At 35.6% G+C, this 14,752-nt stretch overlaps 1 protein-coding gene and 1 long non-coding RNA gene across 5 annotated transcripts; one reads left to right on the top strand and one right to left on the bottom strand.

The window, feature by feature from the left end:
* Positions 1 to 2,319: 2,319 nt before the first annotated feature.
* Positions 2,320 to 4,626, bottom strand: LOC112167641 (xylose isomerase-like). Of its 4 annotated transcripts, XR_002923877.2 has the most exons (6): positions 4,307 to 4,623; positions 3,990 to 4,131; positions 3,664 to 3,742; positions 3,461 to 3,593; positions 3,288 to 3,379; positions 2,320 to 2,691 (listed from the first exon to the last, which is right to left on the bottom strand). XR_002923877.2 is itself a non-coding variant. In XM_040507415.1 (5 exons), exons 2-5 carry the CDS (start codon positions 3,671 to 3,673, stop codon positions 2,589 to 2,591), a joined length of 351 nt encoding a protein of 116 aa, XP_040363349.1. In that variant the 5' UTR covers positions 3,674 to 3,742; positions 3,990 to 4,081; the 3' UTR covers positions 2,320 to 2,588. The 4 variants fall into 4 exon arrangements, 1 of the variants encoding a protein (XP_040363349.1); XR_005800865.1 differs by having other exon boundaries at positions 3,461 to 3,742; positions 3,990 to 4,081; positions 4,307 to 4,626; XR_002923875.2 differs by having other exon boundaries at positions 3,461 to 3,742.
* A 1,363-nt stretch (positions 4,627 to 5,989) lies between these two features.
* Positions 5,990 to 7,639, top strand: LOC121049605. The gene is made up of 4 exons (XR_005800866.1): positions 5,990 to 6,253; positions 6,362 to 6,504; positions 6,608 to 6,824; positions 7,351 to 7,639. It is a non-coding gene; the product is annotated as an uncharacterized LOC121049605 (long non-coding RNA).
* Positions 7,640 to 14,752: the final 7,113 nt, after the last annotated feature.

The raw sequence follows: 14,752 nt of genomic DNA on the forward strand, positions 1-14,752 counted from the left end.
AAGGGAAATCTCTGCATAGATGAATGGTAGTCTCAACTGCATTCACACAAAGTACACAGTCCTGTGTTTCTAATGGCACGTACTCTTCTAGACATTAGTCTCTCTCTTGAAGGGAAAATATTATGACATACCACTACTAGAAAAATTCCCTCAGACATCGGCCAAAAACTGATGAGAAAAAGAATCCTGACCGATGTCTTAGTGGGTGATGAGAAAGGTCTAGAAAATCAAGACATCGGTTTTTAGCCGATGTCTAGTATCATTATAAACATCGGTTCCTCATTATAAATCGATGTAAATATGTTTAAATGATAACAAACTTATATGTTTATATATTGTCAAACCCTCATCTTATTGCCTTTAATGCTTAAAGAAATATATATCCTACAACACAACTATGCATTTTAACATCGTTATTCATTTAAAAATGATGACTGATACTATTTCACACATCGGTTTTCTGGTCTTCATCGATGACAATTCTTATACTGGACATCGATCTCTATCTAAAACACGATGTGTACTATTTTGTGGCACATCGGTTCCAACATAGTAATTCGATCTCTTATGGTTAATGGGACATCGATTTTCATTTTGAAACTAATATATTTCTCTTAATAGACATCTGTTTTTATGGTTGTAACTGATTTAAACTTTATGTATAGACATCATGTTCTTTAGATGAGGATGATGTCCACAAAATATATAGTTGCTGCTATAAAATGCAATCCATATTTGACAAAAGTAATTTGCATATTAGAGTATTCTGTCCAAAATCATTATCCTTGACAATTCACAAAATAGACAAAATAAAACCCCAATTAACCTACTACAAGTGTAGCCTAGCAATTTCTATTACAGTGTTGTTTACAATTGCTGCAGTCACTTCATCTACCTCAAAAATGTGCAAATTAGGTGCGCTGCAAGACTGAAGAAATCATATGGATAGTTCACATTGTTGTCATATTGTCTAAAAATTCTTGAAGATCTTCCAACTTTGCACCAGAGAAGCCTGCAAAAGAGAGTATAATGTAACACAAACATGGAAATGCAATGTTTCCAGTTAAACCCCACTTGAAAGACCACTGACTATCTTGAACATTTTATAGCTGTTACCATTGCTATCATTCATCACAGATGAATCTTTGTATCGGTTGTAGATCTTATCTGTCTTATTCTGTTTCGCTTCTTCAGCTTTGCTATTTTTGTCCTAAGTTGTATGATGTTTTAACCATCTCTGTACAACACAATATTTACAATGAGTTTTGATATAAAATACATAAATAGATACTGCCACCCAACAACAAAAGATAGATACATGCAAAATAACTTCAATATGGTAATTGTAAGGATTTTCCTGTTCATTAGTCTTCAATCATGAAACCAGATACAGTAAAATTGCACATAACAACATATAAGTTTGTCTGTTGATCAAATATAATTGTAGAGGGCCAAAAGAAAGGAGAAGTGCTACTGGCAATTTGGGGACTAGCAGCTAGAAAATTACTCTCCATGTCAGATCAATAAATTATATCTCATGGGAGCCAAACAATAATAGAGGACAAGAAGTCCTCAGCCAAGCCTAAGAACACTCAACAGTAACAAGAAAAAAAAACACTTCAAGATAATAACATTAGTGAAGTAATAGTAGTTTTCCAATCTTATGATAGGGTTGATAAGGATCAAGGAGTAATGTCTAAACTCTAGAGCGAGTGATGCCCATAGAGCAGACCAAAAAATGATTTGATCCCAAAACATAACTACAAAACGGAGTACTATTTAAAACTGATATAAAGTAAGTTTCAAAAATGAGAGGGAAGGAAGGATATGGGATAAGGATTGACTAAATATGAGGAAAAAGACCGTTATTGAACTTATGGTGTATTTGTAAGCACACATGCCAATCATTTCTGACTCACTAGTATATATCACAAAATATAAATACCTTCATACATCTAAACCCGTGCTTCCTAAATTAATATTATTCATTAGCAGCACTACAAATGGATGCTATAGCACTTTAAAATTGAATATAATTTGAGAGACAAGCTAGTGTACTAGTGGGTATGAGATATTCTCATTTACAACTATTTGAACAAAAATTTATAAGTATTTGAACCAAAATTACAACATTGAGAACAAAAGTTACCATATTCATTTACACTATTTACATATAGTTAAACAAAAATTACAACATTGACAACTATTTTGTTCAAAAGCTTCTAAAAATGTCGTAAGAGGTGTAATTACTATTATTAGAACTAAGATTACAACATTGACAACGAATTTGTTCAAAAACTTGTAAAATGTCGTAAGAGGTGTAATTACCATTATTAGAACTAAGATTACACAAAGTAGAACTCAAATTACAACTTTGACAACAAAATTTGTTCTCACTTTTGTAAATGTGGGTATGAGAGACCCACCACTACACTAGAATTTCCCATAATTTGAAATTATGTCTAGTTAATTACCCTGGAACATCTCGTGAAAAGAGTTCCGGTCATATAACTGCAATGTCTCATTGATAAGCGCAGATAAACGGTCACTAGAAGCAGACTATTGTTCCAATAATTGGAGCTCTCGGTTCAGTGCAGCAGATTCCTTTTATCTCTAGGGATGGAGGCACTAAAATCAAATGACAGTGAGGCCAAGAATTGATCATTCCAAGCTACTCCCTGGATCTTCACCCTTCCATTAAGAAGAGACTTCAAAAGTAAGCGTATATACATACATGGTTACCAAAATTAAAACCATGCTGCTGCTCTATTTTACCATAAGTAACACCACCAAAACTTTTAGCATTCCAAGCTAGAAGGAGCCCATATATCAAATCCACGAGTGACACCAAGTAAAACAGAACTACCAAATAATCAATAGCAACTTGTTCATTCTCATAAAAATTCATATCTACAGTATATAACAATAAAACAACATGCAACTACTTATGAAGGCATCTTTACAGATACATGCAGGACTTGGGATGATCTATCATCTAACACAATCTCACACACAAGAATTCAGGACAAGCAATTTGTATTTTTCAAACTACATATTACCAGGACATTGTAGAGAATTAGAGCTATAGACAAATATCCAGGTAAAAGCTAAACAATATTTATTCCTTTAGCTCAAACAGTTCAAGCTTTTATTAGTTTCTAGCAACAAACAAAACTAGGTAAATCAACAAATTCCTGTTTATCTTGTTTGTACAAGCAATGCTATATCACCAATCATGCTTTCTTTTGCTAATGTATCAGTAAAAGTAACCTTAAGGAATTATTTACCTCCAAGGTTTTGCCATCCGGAGCAATATCCCAGTCATGGAAACACCACCTATCGACTCCAAACTTATATATGAACTCAAAGTTGGCTTTCACTGCATTGTAAGTTACCCATATATAAATATAATTCAATCACTCTGTCACATAAAGAGAAGAATAACAGAGGATGTTCTCACTTCTTCTCTTGGCCATAGCAACAGAGTTATAAGTTCCATCCTCCCCATGCCCATTTTTTTTAGGCGCACCGAATGGGTCAGCTCCTGTTCCACGGAATGTGTGCCAAAATGCAACACTAAACCTCAACCAATCCTAATGTTGGCAAAAATTTCAGTTAAGAACCATTAGCAGCTTGAAAACTCAAATAATATAAAAGAGTTACCAACGTTCATTTTCTTCCCCAGAATCTCCTCCTCTGCATTATACCATTTGTATGCAAGGTGGTTCTTACTAGAGGGGCCCTGCAAGATAAAAAGATATACAGATGAAAACAGTTCTGCTGAGAAAAAATTCTTAGAACAATAATGCAGTATGTGCAAAACTTGACCAATCAAAAACAACAAAACACAGATTTAACCTTCAACTTGTGTAAATATAAGTGTATTAGAACCATTTATACGATATCATCTTCCTGTTGTAAAACACACAAAAAAAAAAAAAAAAAATTGATGCAATCATAAGGGAAATGGGTCATATTAGCCTCTATACCTTAGATTTAATTTTGGGAATATTAGGGAAAAACTCCCCTTTCCATTCCCCAGAACCACTGCAATCACTCTCAAGGAGCTGTGATGTTTAACCTGCTAAGCAAAATTGGGTGTGACCTTGGTAATTGTGCATTTCCTCTTTTCTGAAATTTTAGAAAATGAAATTAAAGATAAATGAAACCAGTAGATATCAAATCTCAACAGCCAAACTCAAGAACTAGTATATATTTACATATACAAAGTGAAACCAGGCAACTTTTGATCTTGGACTAATCATTCGATCAAAACCCAGACCAAAATCTGCTTAAAGAGACTCACTCTGGGTATCCTATCAACATATCGACATGAGCCGGAAGATGAGAATACACGAAATTGAGAGGTGTGATCTGAGCACACTATCGCTGGCGGTAGGCTCGGAACAGCGCTCGAAAAGGATGATGAAGAGAAAAGAGAAGAGAGCGGACCTACACCGAAAAGAAAATCAAACTCTAGTGGTGCTGGTTGAGTCGGAGAACAAGCTGAGGTCGGGGGCGCGGGTCAGGTTGGAGAAGGAGCTGGGGTCAAAGTGAGCTGGGGTCGAAAGTTTCAGACAAAATGAAGAAGTGTTTGAGGGAATTAAAATTTTTGACCCTGCGTTTCACAAACTAACTTAGTCCCTCCGCATTTTTTCAAAATTTTTGAACTAAAGCTTACACATCGGTTAATTTAATGACTGATGTCTATAACCACAATAGAAATCGGATATTTCATAAACCGATGTTAACTAGTTTTTTAAATCGCGTGCAATTTTGACCGATTTAATAGTGGTGATGTCTATTGACATAATTCTAGTAGTGTACTCTCCATATATGAATCTTCGCTGAACTAGGTATCATCACCTTCCATATTTTCTTCCAAAAATCATTATTCACAGACAACCGAAAAGGACTACGGGCATGAGAATGAGAAAAAGAAAAATGGTACGCACTTTTAACAGAATACTTACCATTCTTTTCCAACTTCCAAACTAATCTGTCTGCCAAATCTCTTGAGCTTAGTGGAATACTCAAAGCCGCTGCAACTTCTTCAACCAAAAAGAGTCGGTTAATGAGAGGTACATTCCAAATTCCCATACTCAAAAAAAGATCACAGACCCTAGAGACCTCTTCCAAAGCCGCTTCATTGATATCTGGCTTACCATTTTGTAAATTAGGTATCCAAGAATCCGACCAGATGTTGTCATTGATGCCATTCCCAATCTGCCAATAGGCACTTTGTTGAAGTAGCTCCCTTGTAGAGAATATACTTCTCCAAGAGTATGACGGAGAAGGATGTAGGTCTACTGTCCAAAAGGACTCAGTTGGAAAGTACCTCGCTTTATAAATATGAGCAATAAGAAAATTAGGATTGCAAAGCACCCTCCAAGCTTGTTTTGCAAGCAAAGCAGAGTTCACTACTATAAAAACCACATATAAGGACACATTTTTGTCAACGTGTCCTAATAAGCTTACGAGGACGACCAGAAAAAACCACATGAGCAAACTTCTCCAAACTTCTGTTGCCCCGTCGAAATTTTTTTGCCAAAAGTTAAATTTCCCACTTTTTTTCCCACACCAATTCGCACCTTAGGTTGGCTGATAAAATTGGCCTCTATCATTTTAGTTGACCTCTCTCTCTCTCTCTCTCTCTCTCTCTCTCTCTCTCTCTCTCTCTCTCTCTCTCTCTCTCTCTCTCTCTATATATATATATATATATATATATATATATATATATCTCCATCTTTTCCTCGTCGAACAAATTGCAGATCTGATTCTTTAGCTCACCGGATAGGTAATTCTCTCTCCTTATCGATCTGTCTATAGCTTTTTCTTCTTGTTAGATCTATATGCTCTATCCAGATCGTAATGTGACGGTGACTTTCTCCTCTATCTAGATCGGAATAAGATTCATAATCCTTGATTATCTGGATGAGATCACATAGGTTTAATTTTTGTTTTCGTCTGCTCTTCTACAGATGCCAAGCCCAAACCCTCTCATCCTTTCTGTAATGTCGTCCCCGCCGTCCCTAGATACCTCCATGATTGAGTAGCTCTATCGCCGCCAACCCTACAACCACGCGTGCCTCACAGCACCACCCACCCAGCGACCACTCGAACGACGATTTGTGCGTCGCACACGTGATTGGGAACCTCTGCCACGCCACAGCTTTCCATTAAGCCCTTCATCAATGGCAGAGCCTCAGGTATGCTCGCTACCTGCGTCACCTAACCCATCGATATGATCAAGGTGAGTGTTGAAATTCATCAAGATTGTAATTTTAGTGCGTTTATTTTTTTTCTTGTACAGTTTTCTCATAGATTACAGCTGACATTATTAACATTTATACTATATCAGAGACAGAAAAAATGAGAAGAAATTCAAAAGAATTAAGGGGCACAAAAGGAAAAGATGGAGCTCCCACTCTTCAACGTAACCACAAACTTTTCAGATGATATGAAGCTTGAAGAAGGTGGCTTCGGACCTGTTTACAAGGCCAAGTATAGTTTCAACTTGCTTCAGAATAATGGCCATAACTAACAAAGAATGACTTATACTGAATTTCACAATACTTGAAAATTGAAATATTGTATAATCTTCCAGGCGCAATAGCAGATGGACAAGAATTTGCTGTGAAGAGGCTTTCAAGCAGTTCCAGCTAAGGATTTAAAGAGTTCATAAATGAAATTATAACGATTCCCAAACTTCAGCACTGAAATCTTGTAAAGATAGATTCTTGGTTGTTGCGTGCTAGAAGAGGAGAAAATGCTGATGTATGAATACATACATTGCCAACAGAAGCGGGACTTCTTCATTTTTGGTATGGACTTTTGATATATTATAAAATTTTAGTGGAAATAGTTTTGTTCATAGTAGATAATAGGTTCATATGGAGAATATAAATCAGGTTGAGAATATATACATTCCACCTCAAATATTTTTCTGACATGGTATCAGAGCAGGCCTAAAAACCCTAGTTCTCATTTTATTTGGGCCGCACCACTTGCTACGTTATCTTTTTCATCATCTTCTCATGACTTGTGCTTCGAAGTTTGCTTTGTCACTAGTTGCCCCTAATCAGTGGATTATCGACAGTGGAGTGACCGATCATATTATTAACTCACCAAAGTTGTTCATAAGTAGTCAAAAGAATACTTCACGTACTGACATTGCCTAGTGGTACCAAGGCTCATATTTCCATGAAGGGGTCAATTAAAATCAATGATGCCTTTTTTCGAGATGTTCTGTGTGTGCCTTCATTTGATGTCAATCTTTTATATGTTGGAAGAACTATAGATGACTTATATTGTTCTGTACCTTTTTTTCCATCTTGGTGTATTTTGCAGAACTTGGCTTCAAGGACGATAATTGGTATGGGTAAGTGACGAGGAGACCTTTATTACCTTGTGGCGCTAGCTTCCATCTCTCCATCCAAACATCCTTTTGCTTCTCACCTTACCATCTCTTTCGACCTTTGGCATCACCCTTTGGGGCATTCTTTTCCCACCCGTTTAAAATATATAGCCAATAACTCGCTTCATTTCATTTTGATTCCAACAGTAAGTGTGAAATTTGTCCTTTGTCTAAACAAACTCGCCAACCTTTTCCTTCTAGTTCAATATTAACTTCTCGATGTTTTTCTCTTATACATTGTGACATTTGGGGAATACATAAAACTCTCTCACTCAATGGTGCTCATTATTTTTTAACTATTGTAGATGATTTTTCTCGTTTTACATGGGTTTTCTTGATGCGTCATGAGAGTGAAACACAAACTTTGCTTCGAAATTTTTTTGCTTATGTCAAAACTCAATTTTTAGACTCATGTTCAACAAATATGTACTGATAACATGGCAGAATTTCTTTTTTTTTACAGGACCTTTTTCTTGAATAAGGGGTTATTTTTCAACATTATTGTGTTTACACATCCCAACAAAATGGTGTTGTTGAACGCAAATATAGTCATCTTCTAGAAACTACTAGGGCCTTTTGCTTCCAATCTCACTTGCAATAGGTTTTAGATGTGAATCTCAAATTACTTTATCATGGTATCATGGCAGGTTACCCACAAGTGCATGCTTAATGACCACACTGGCTCCATGTCACCCAAAAGTTATTCACTTGTATGGCTTGAAAGTTCGCCACACTTGCGGGGCGTGTTAAGAATATATACATCCCGCATGGGAAAAATAGGACCTTGGTTATGGGTTTATAAGGGTTTGGGCTACTCCATTAATTGTCAATTGGTTTTGGATGTGAACCTCATATTATCTTATCAAATCAATCCATTTTGGGGTTCTAGACCCCTGGCCGGAAAAGAGTTCATATATCTGGAAGCTACTTGGATTTTGGACTAATAATAGATGAACTAGCTAGATCAAATTACAAGAAAGGAAGAACTACTGTTACATTGGCCTAAACGTTTCCACATCATTTGTGGAATTGCTCGGGGTCTCCTCTATCTCCACCAAGATTTCAAGCTTAGGATTATACGTTGAGATCTAAAAGCAAGTAATGTTCTACTCGATGAGGAAATGAACCCTAAAATTTCAAACTTTTGGCGTGGTGACTGGGGAGAATATTAACTGGAGGATCTTAGAAAATATTGGATTTCATATTATATTAATGCATTAGGTTAATGACAAAGTGATTTAGTTCAACAATGAAAAAAAATAGAATGCATCAACTCTATCTAGTTACCTGTTAAGAATGTAAATCTCTTAAGGGGGATTAGAAGTTGAAGTTAACTCTACTTGGCCAACATAAAGTTAATGTGATAAGTTTTAGTTTCCTAATTGATAAGCTTTAGCCAGAGATTCTAGACTCTTTTATGGAGAGAGGACTCTTTGGATTTATGGCCATATATATAAGCAGGAGATAGTCCTTGCCTTTACCACGAGATAACATACAGTTCATTTCCATTAGGTGAGGTTAAACAGTTTTGAAAACTTGAAACAAGAAAAAGAAAAAAAAAAATTAGTACGACAACGCTATGCAGGAATGACTTAAATTAGTCCACCCCTAATTACAATGCTGAATGGTAACCGGTCACAAACTTCGTTGCAAGCTTCCACACCTCACACCGTCACACATTTTGTTCACTTCCATCAGAAATAGGATGGAAGTCTCCCAAATGCCTCCACTACCAGACTTCTGCCTTGGATAGTACTTGGTTGATCTACTAGGTGTGGTTAGCACTTTCTGACTAGGTTTTGGGATGTTCCTCTAGGAAGTTTACACCCTTCTTCTTTTTCTACTTTTATCTTTCTTCAAATATCAAGAAAAATATTAATTTCCTATAGCAAAGATCTATCCTTCAACATGCCACAAATTCACCTAACGACATCATATCTAAATGGTTACTTAACAGGCCAGAATCACTGCTGTTCTAAGCTTGGGATATTAATCTTAGCTTGATAAATGGTAGGATAAACAGATATTTTAGTAGAAAATTTAAAACAAACAATTTTTTGTGACAGTGTACTGGGCTCACAATAGAATTTATTTATGCAAACATGAAAACAAACTAAAAACCCAGAGCTCACTCTCGGGTAAATAGCTAAAATCTGTTTTAGTTACTCATAACTGAAATACAAGTACTTACTTGGAATGGATACCCCAATTCCCACACAAATTTTTACAGAAAGAAAGAACACACTGCTACTATGGTTGTCTTACTTCTTGAGGGAAAATTATTCTTCTCAATTTTCGGATGCCTTACAAACTGAAATTAAGGCTCCTTCTATAGGGAGCAGCGGAACTCAAACTGGAATTCAAAACATAAAAATGTACATAACAACTCCATTATTTTCTGCTCTCGTGAGTGCGCTTGATGATTGAGGTCGATTGACGAAAAACATATTCCTTTTGGTGAAAGGTTTTTCACTTTCGTCTTTTCTGAAAAGCAAAAGCATCTTTAGAAAAAGCTAAAGTTGCTTTCGGTGCTCTCTACACCTGCTGCTTCACATGTTTTCATCTATTTCAGAATTATGGCCGAGGACAAAAGAGTTGTTTTCCATCCTGACTTTGGTTCAATTTTTCTCGACATCTGATAGGAGCATTTTAATGCGACGTTTTAATAATTATTTCTTCATATTTTACTTAGTTATTTCCTTAAATAAATAAATTTTAATTTAGTTTTTATTTTCTAGGTACCTTGGAATAAATGGAGCTGAAATGAAGAAATGGAGTTTTCCTGGTCCAACTAGGAATCCCAGTCAAAGCAGGAATCTTGATGAGGCTAGGAAACCTGAAGGTATTAGGAGACAACATGATGACGTGGGAGATATTTTGGGAGATTAAATCTGATTTTTGCATGGAAAATCAAGGAGATTACGTGGAGAATATCAAGGGAGAATTTTAAGGAAGAAAAGATTCAAAACAAGTCCAGATTCGTTCCTCAATTCCCTCAAGATATGTTGGCTGAAATTAGAGAATAAAATATGCAATTTTAATGTGAAAATCAAGAGAAAATCAAGGGGAGGACATTAAGGATAAAGCCATGGAGAGATTTGAAGGAGAAAAGGTCCAAAATGAGTCCGGATACATTGTCTAGGTTCATGCCTAGATATTTGGCCGAAAATTGTGAATAAAATCAGATTAAATCATGGGAAAATCAGCAACAATATATTAGGGATTGATTTTGGAGCTTTTTGATTGGTTGAGTGACATGGCAGAGCTGACGTGGCATTAATTCATTGGTTGGAGCGGTGTGGTGCAACCAGAAAATTCCTTAGAAATTAAATTCATGAAGCCTTGCCCTCCCCTATATAAACCCCCCTATGCTACACCACAAAACACACCTCTTCATTCAGAAAATTCTCTCCATAACATCAAGCTTTCTCTCCATCCTCTAGTTTTAAGTCTCTGCGTCTTCAAGCAAAGAGAAGAAGAGAAGAAGAAGCCATGAAGCCTCCTAACTGCCATCATCCACCTTGTGTCGTGAAGCTTTGGAGCCTTGCTTTCAAGATCCAAGACCAACGTCTCAAGCTTTCCACCATTCATCCTTCACGGTGTAATTCTATCGTATTCCTTGTAACCTTTTTGGTTTTCTTTGTTTTGATTTCGTATGAACTTGATTTCTTGTTGACATAACGTTTAGGGCCAAGTTTAAGCCCATTTTTATATTTTGAAATAAAGTTGTGATTTTTATATGTTGATTTATATGTTGCTTATGTGAGATTGCTTGATTGATTTTGTTTTACAGAAAACTTTTATATGTATGTGTTCTTTGGTGGCCAACTTAGGATATATGCATGTAATTGGAGCTAATTTAAGTAGTAAAGGCTTTGGACAAAAGTCGAAATCAATTAAGGAGGATTGCAAATAGGTGAACTTATTCATAACTAGGTTGTGCACTTTGGTTGACATCCTTTCTTTGTTCTTCATGCGTTGAATGTGTTCTTGATTAGCTAGCTTTCTAGACTATGATTGCATGTTCAATAGGATTGATTTAGGTGCTTTCACTTAGATTAATTATTGAAGGAAAGTAAAATATGGGAAATCGTTTGCTTTCTAACGTTTCACATGGTCAACTTCTTTCTCATGACATTGAAAATCAACTATAGGAATTGTGATTGGATTTCTTGCATATGATTGTGGTTTTGATCTTTGTTCCTTGGGTTCCACCCTTGTATATATGTTTTTACATTTTCTTTATTTTATTTATTTTAATTTTTGATTTAATTATTCTAAAATCCCCCTTATTTGTGTTTACTTGTATATATTTTCATTCTTTGTTTTATTTTTGTAAATAATATTTTATACTTTTTATTAATTCTTTAGTTGTTTTTGCAATGACAGGTGTACCCTCAATCCCCGGATTAGAACGATCTCTATTTACCATATACTAACGATGACATTTTCAGGGTTAAATTGCGCGCTTGCTTTAAGCGTATCAACATCTGTATCTGCATACATTTTGTAGCGGTTGTCATTTTCAAGCATTTCGATCCACTATAAGCATGCTAACATGGAGTCAATTTCTTTTCCCTTAAGGGATAGAAAAAGATCACTGCTAACAACTTCAAGATGATTATAGGTAGTGATTATGATTTTCTCTCCTGCTACTAAAAATGTATTTTCAGGGTCTTCTTCGATGATTTTTTTGATATATTCTAAGGACATAGCCTTCATCCAAGGAATACTGGAATTTGGTTGGCCATTATATCCTACACATGCAGGCTGAAGATAAATATTTTCCTTGAATAATTCTCACATAATGATATGGAGAAATGTACTCAACTTCACCATTTTTCTTTTGAATTCATTATGGTGGAGTGGATCTGAACTTCAACCTAAGAATGCAATCATTTTTTCTAACATTCTTGATTGTGTTGAAAATGATGGGTGGTAGTCTTTTGAGATCATTATTGGTTTTAGTCCAGAGGTTATGGATGAAACCATTTTCAACAAGCCAAACCTTGTGTTCATGAGGGTATTCACTCTCAACATTGACCACATATCTTCCAACATAAGGTCCAGAGACAATGAAGAGGGTTGGAGGAAGACATGAGTCTGAATGATGACTTCCAATAAGACTATGAAAGTAGAACCAATCTGATTCTTTTAGTGCTAAGACCGGGATTCTAGCACTTTCAGAATCTTCAAGATACTGATTTTTTTCATTCTGGACAGCACTCTGTTGTGTCATATTTTCTTGAACTTCTTTAAACTGTGGCCTAGAATTTTCATGAAGTTTTTCAGCTAGGGCAAACAAAGCTGGGAACATGAGTCCACTGTTTCTTTCCTAAAAAGCATATAAAAGGTTATCTAAAATAGCTATCTGGTGATAAGCTAATCTTTTGCCAATTCTGAACGCAGGTTCATCGAAGGTTTTTAATTCATAATTGAAAACATTTAAAACTCCATATGGAATTATTTTGCTTTTTAGCAAAGCAACAGTCTTTACCGTCTGCCGTTTGAGACTGGCTAGCCAATCATTTACCCTGGGATTGATCAGTTGTGGCTAGTCTTTTTGGACCTAGCAAAAATCTTTTGAGGATTTTTTCTTTGGATTCCTCAACTTTTTTAGGATCTTTTCCAATTCTTCTATTTCTAGGATTACGTCATTCATCGCCATCTCTTTGGGTAAACATTACCAGTTCTCTGGTTAGGACGTCTGGAAGATAGTTCTTGTTTCCTACAATTAATTCAACATTGTAGTCATATTGGTTAGGAAATAATTGACAATTTGCTAATCTTCCTCTATCAGCAACTTTATCAAGTTTAAAATTTTTAAAATTCTTTACTCTAGCACAATCGGTGCACACAGTAAAGGGTTTTCCTAGAAAAGTGGGAGAATTTAAAATTGTTTTCTTTACAGCCAAGATTTCTTTTTCTCCTGTAGGATAAGTTTATTATGTAGGGTTGAACTTGCCACTACAAAATTTATAGATCTTTTCAATATTAGTTCCAGGCGTTTTTGCCAGAACAACACCGGACCAGTAATTATCACTAGCATCAGTTTGGAGTATGATTTCATCATTCTCTTCTTGTTGTTGTAGAGGAGGGAGATTCTTGCAAAAAGATTTTATCTACTTCACAATTTTTTCATCATATTCTATGAAGTTCCATTTTTTTTTAGAACTTGTTTTAGGAGATAACATTGCTGTTAGACCTAGGATTTTGGGAATGAAATCCCTTCCATAGTTGATGACTTCTAAGAATCTTTCTAGACTCTTAGCATCAGGTATTTTATCTGGGAATTTTCAGATTTTCTCTAGAATATGAGGTTGAAGCTTTATTATTCCATTCTTGATATTTATACCAAGACAATCAACTTCATCAAGGATGAAAAAGACTTTCTTTTTTCTTAGGATGATTCCATGCTGAATTATCAACTTAACAACCTCGTAAAGGTGTTTCATGTGTTCTTCTCTGTTTTTGGAGAAGACAAGAATGTTATCGATATAAACGACACAGAATTCAGCAACATGTTTGAAGATGTCATCCATCTTTCTCTAGAAGATTGAATGGGATTATTTTAGGCCAAAGGGCATTACTAACCATTCATAATGATCATGTCGTGTTCCAAATGCAGTGAGAGGAACACTATTTGGATGCGTCTTAACTTGCAAAAAACCCGACTTTGCATCGAATTTTGAAAAAAACTTTAGCTCCTTTGAGCTGATTGATCAAGACTCTCGCTTGAGCTATTTGATAACTGTCTTTAACGGTCTTTTTATTGACATCTCTGTAATCAATCATCATTCTAGCTTTTCCTCAAACATTTCCTGCATGATTTATCACGTAGAAAGCAGGAGCATGATGAGGGCTAGTAGATGGTCGAACTAATCTCTTGTTCAGGAGATCTTCTATGTCCTTCTTGAATTCTTTTTCGTCTTTTTCTTCGTATTGAGGAATAGATTTGACATGACATATAGCATTCATATCATGTAGTCTTAATTTACAGACCACTGGGTCTTTTTCCCAAAAAAATTTTTGGGCCGACATCTATATTCTGTTCGAGCATTTTCTTGATTTTATCAAGAGTAGGGATATTCTGAGATTCAAGCTTATTTTGAAAGTGCTTGAGATTTTGCTCATGGATGAAACTAGATTCTTCATCTTTGCTAATTTCTTCTTCAGAAGAAGAAGAATCTTTGATAAGCAATTCTTTCTATTGCTTAATTTGAAGCACATGTTCAAATCTCGGCTTATAGGGCTTATGATCACCACTATTTTGTTGCGATCTCTGATATTGAGTAGTAAAATTTGGACCTACTACACTTTTTGCTTGGGTAAGTC

Source organism: Rosa chinensis, chromosome 5 (genome assembly GCF_002994745.2).
Source record: "Rosa chinensis cultivar Old Blush chromosome 5, RchiOBHm-V2, whole genome shotgun sequence".
In the NCBI taxonomy this organism is placed as follows: Eukaryota; Viridiplantae; Streptophyta; class Magnoliopsida; order Rosales; family Rosaceae; genus Rosa; species Rosa chinensis.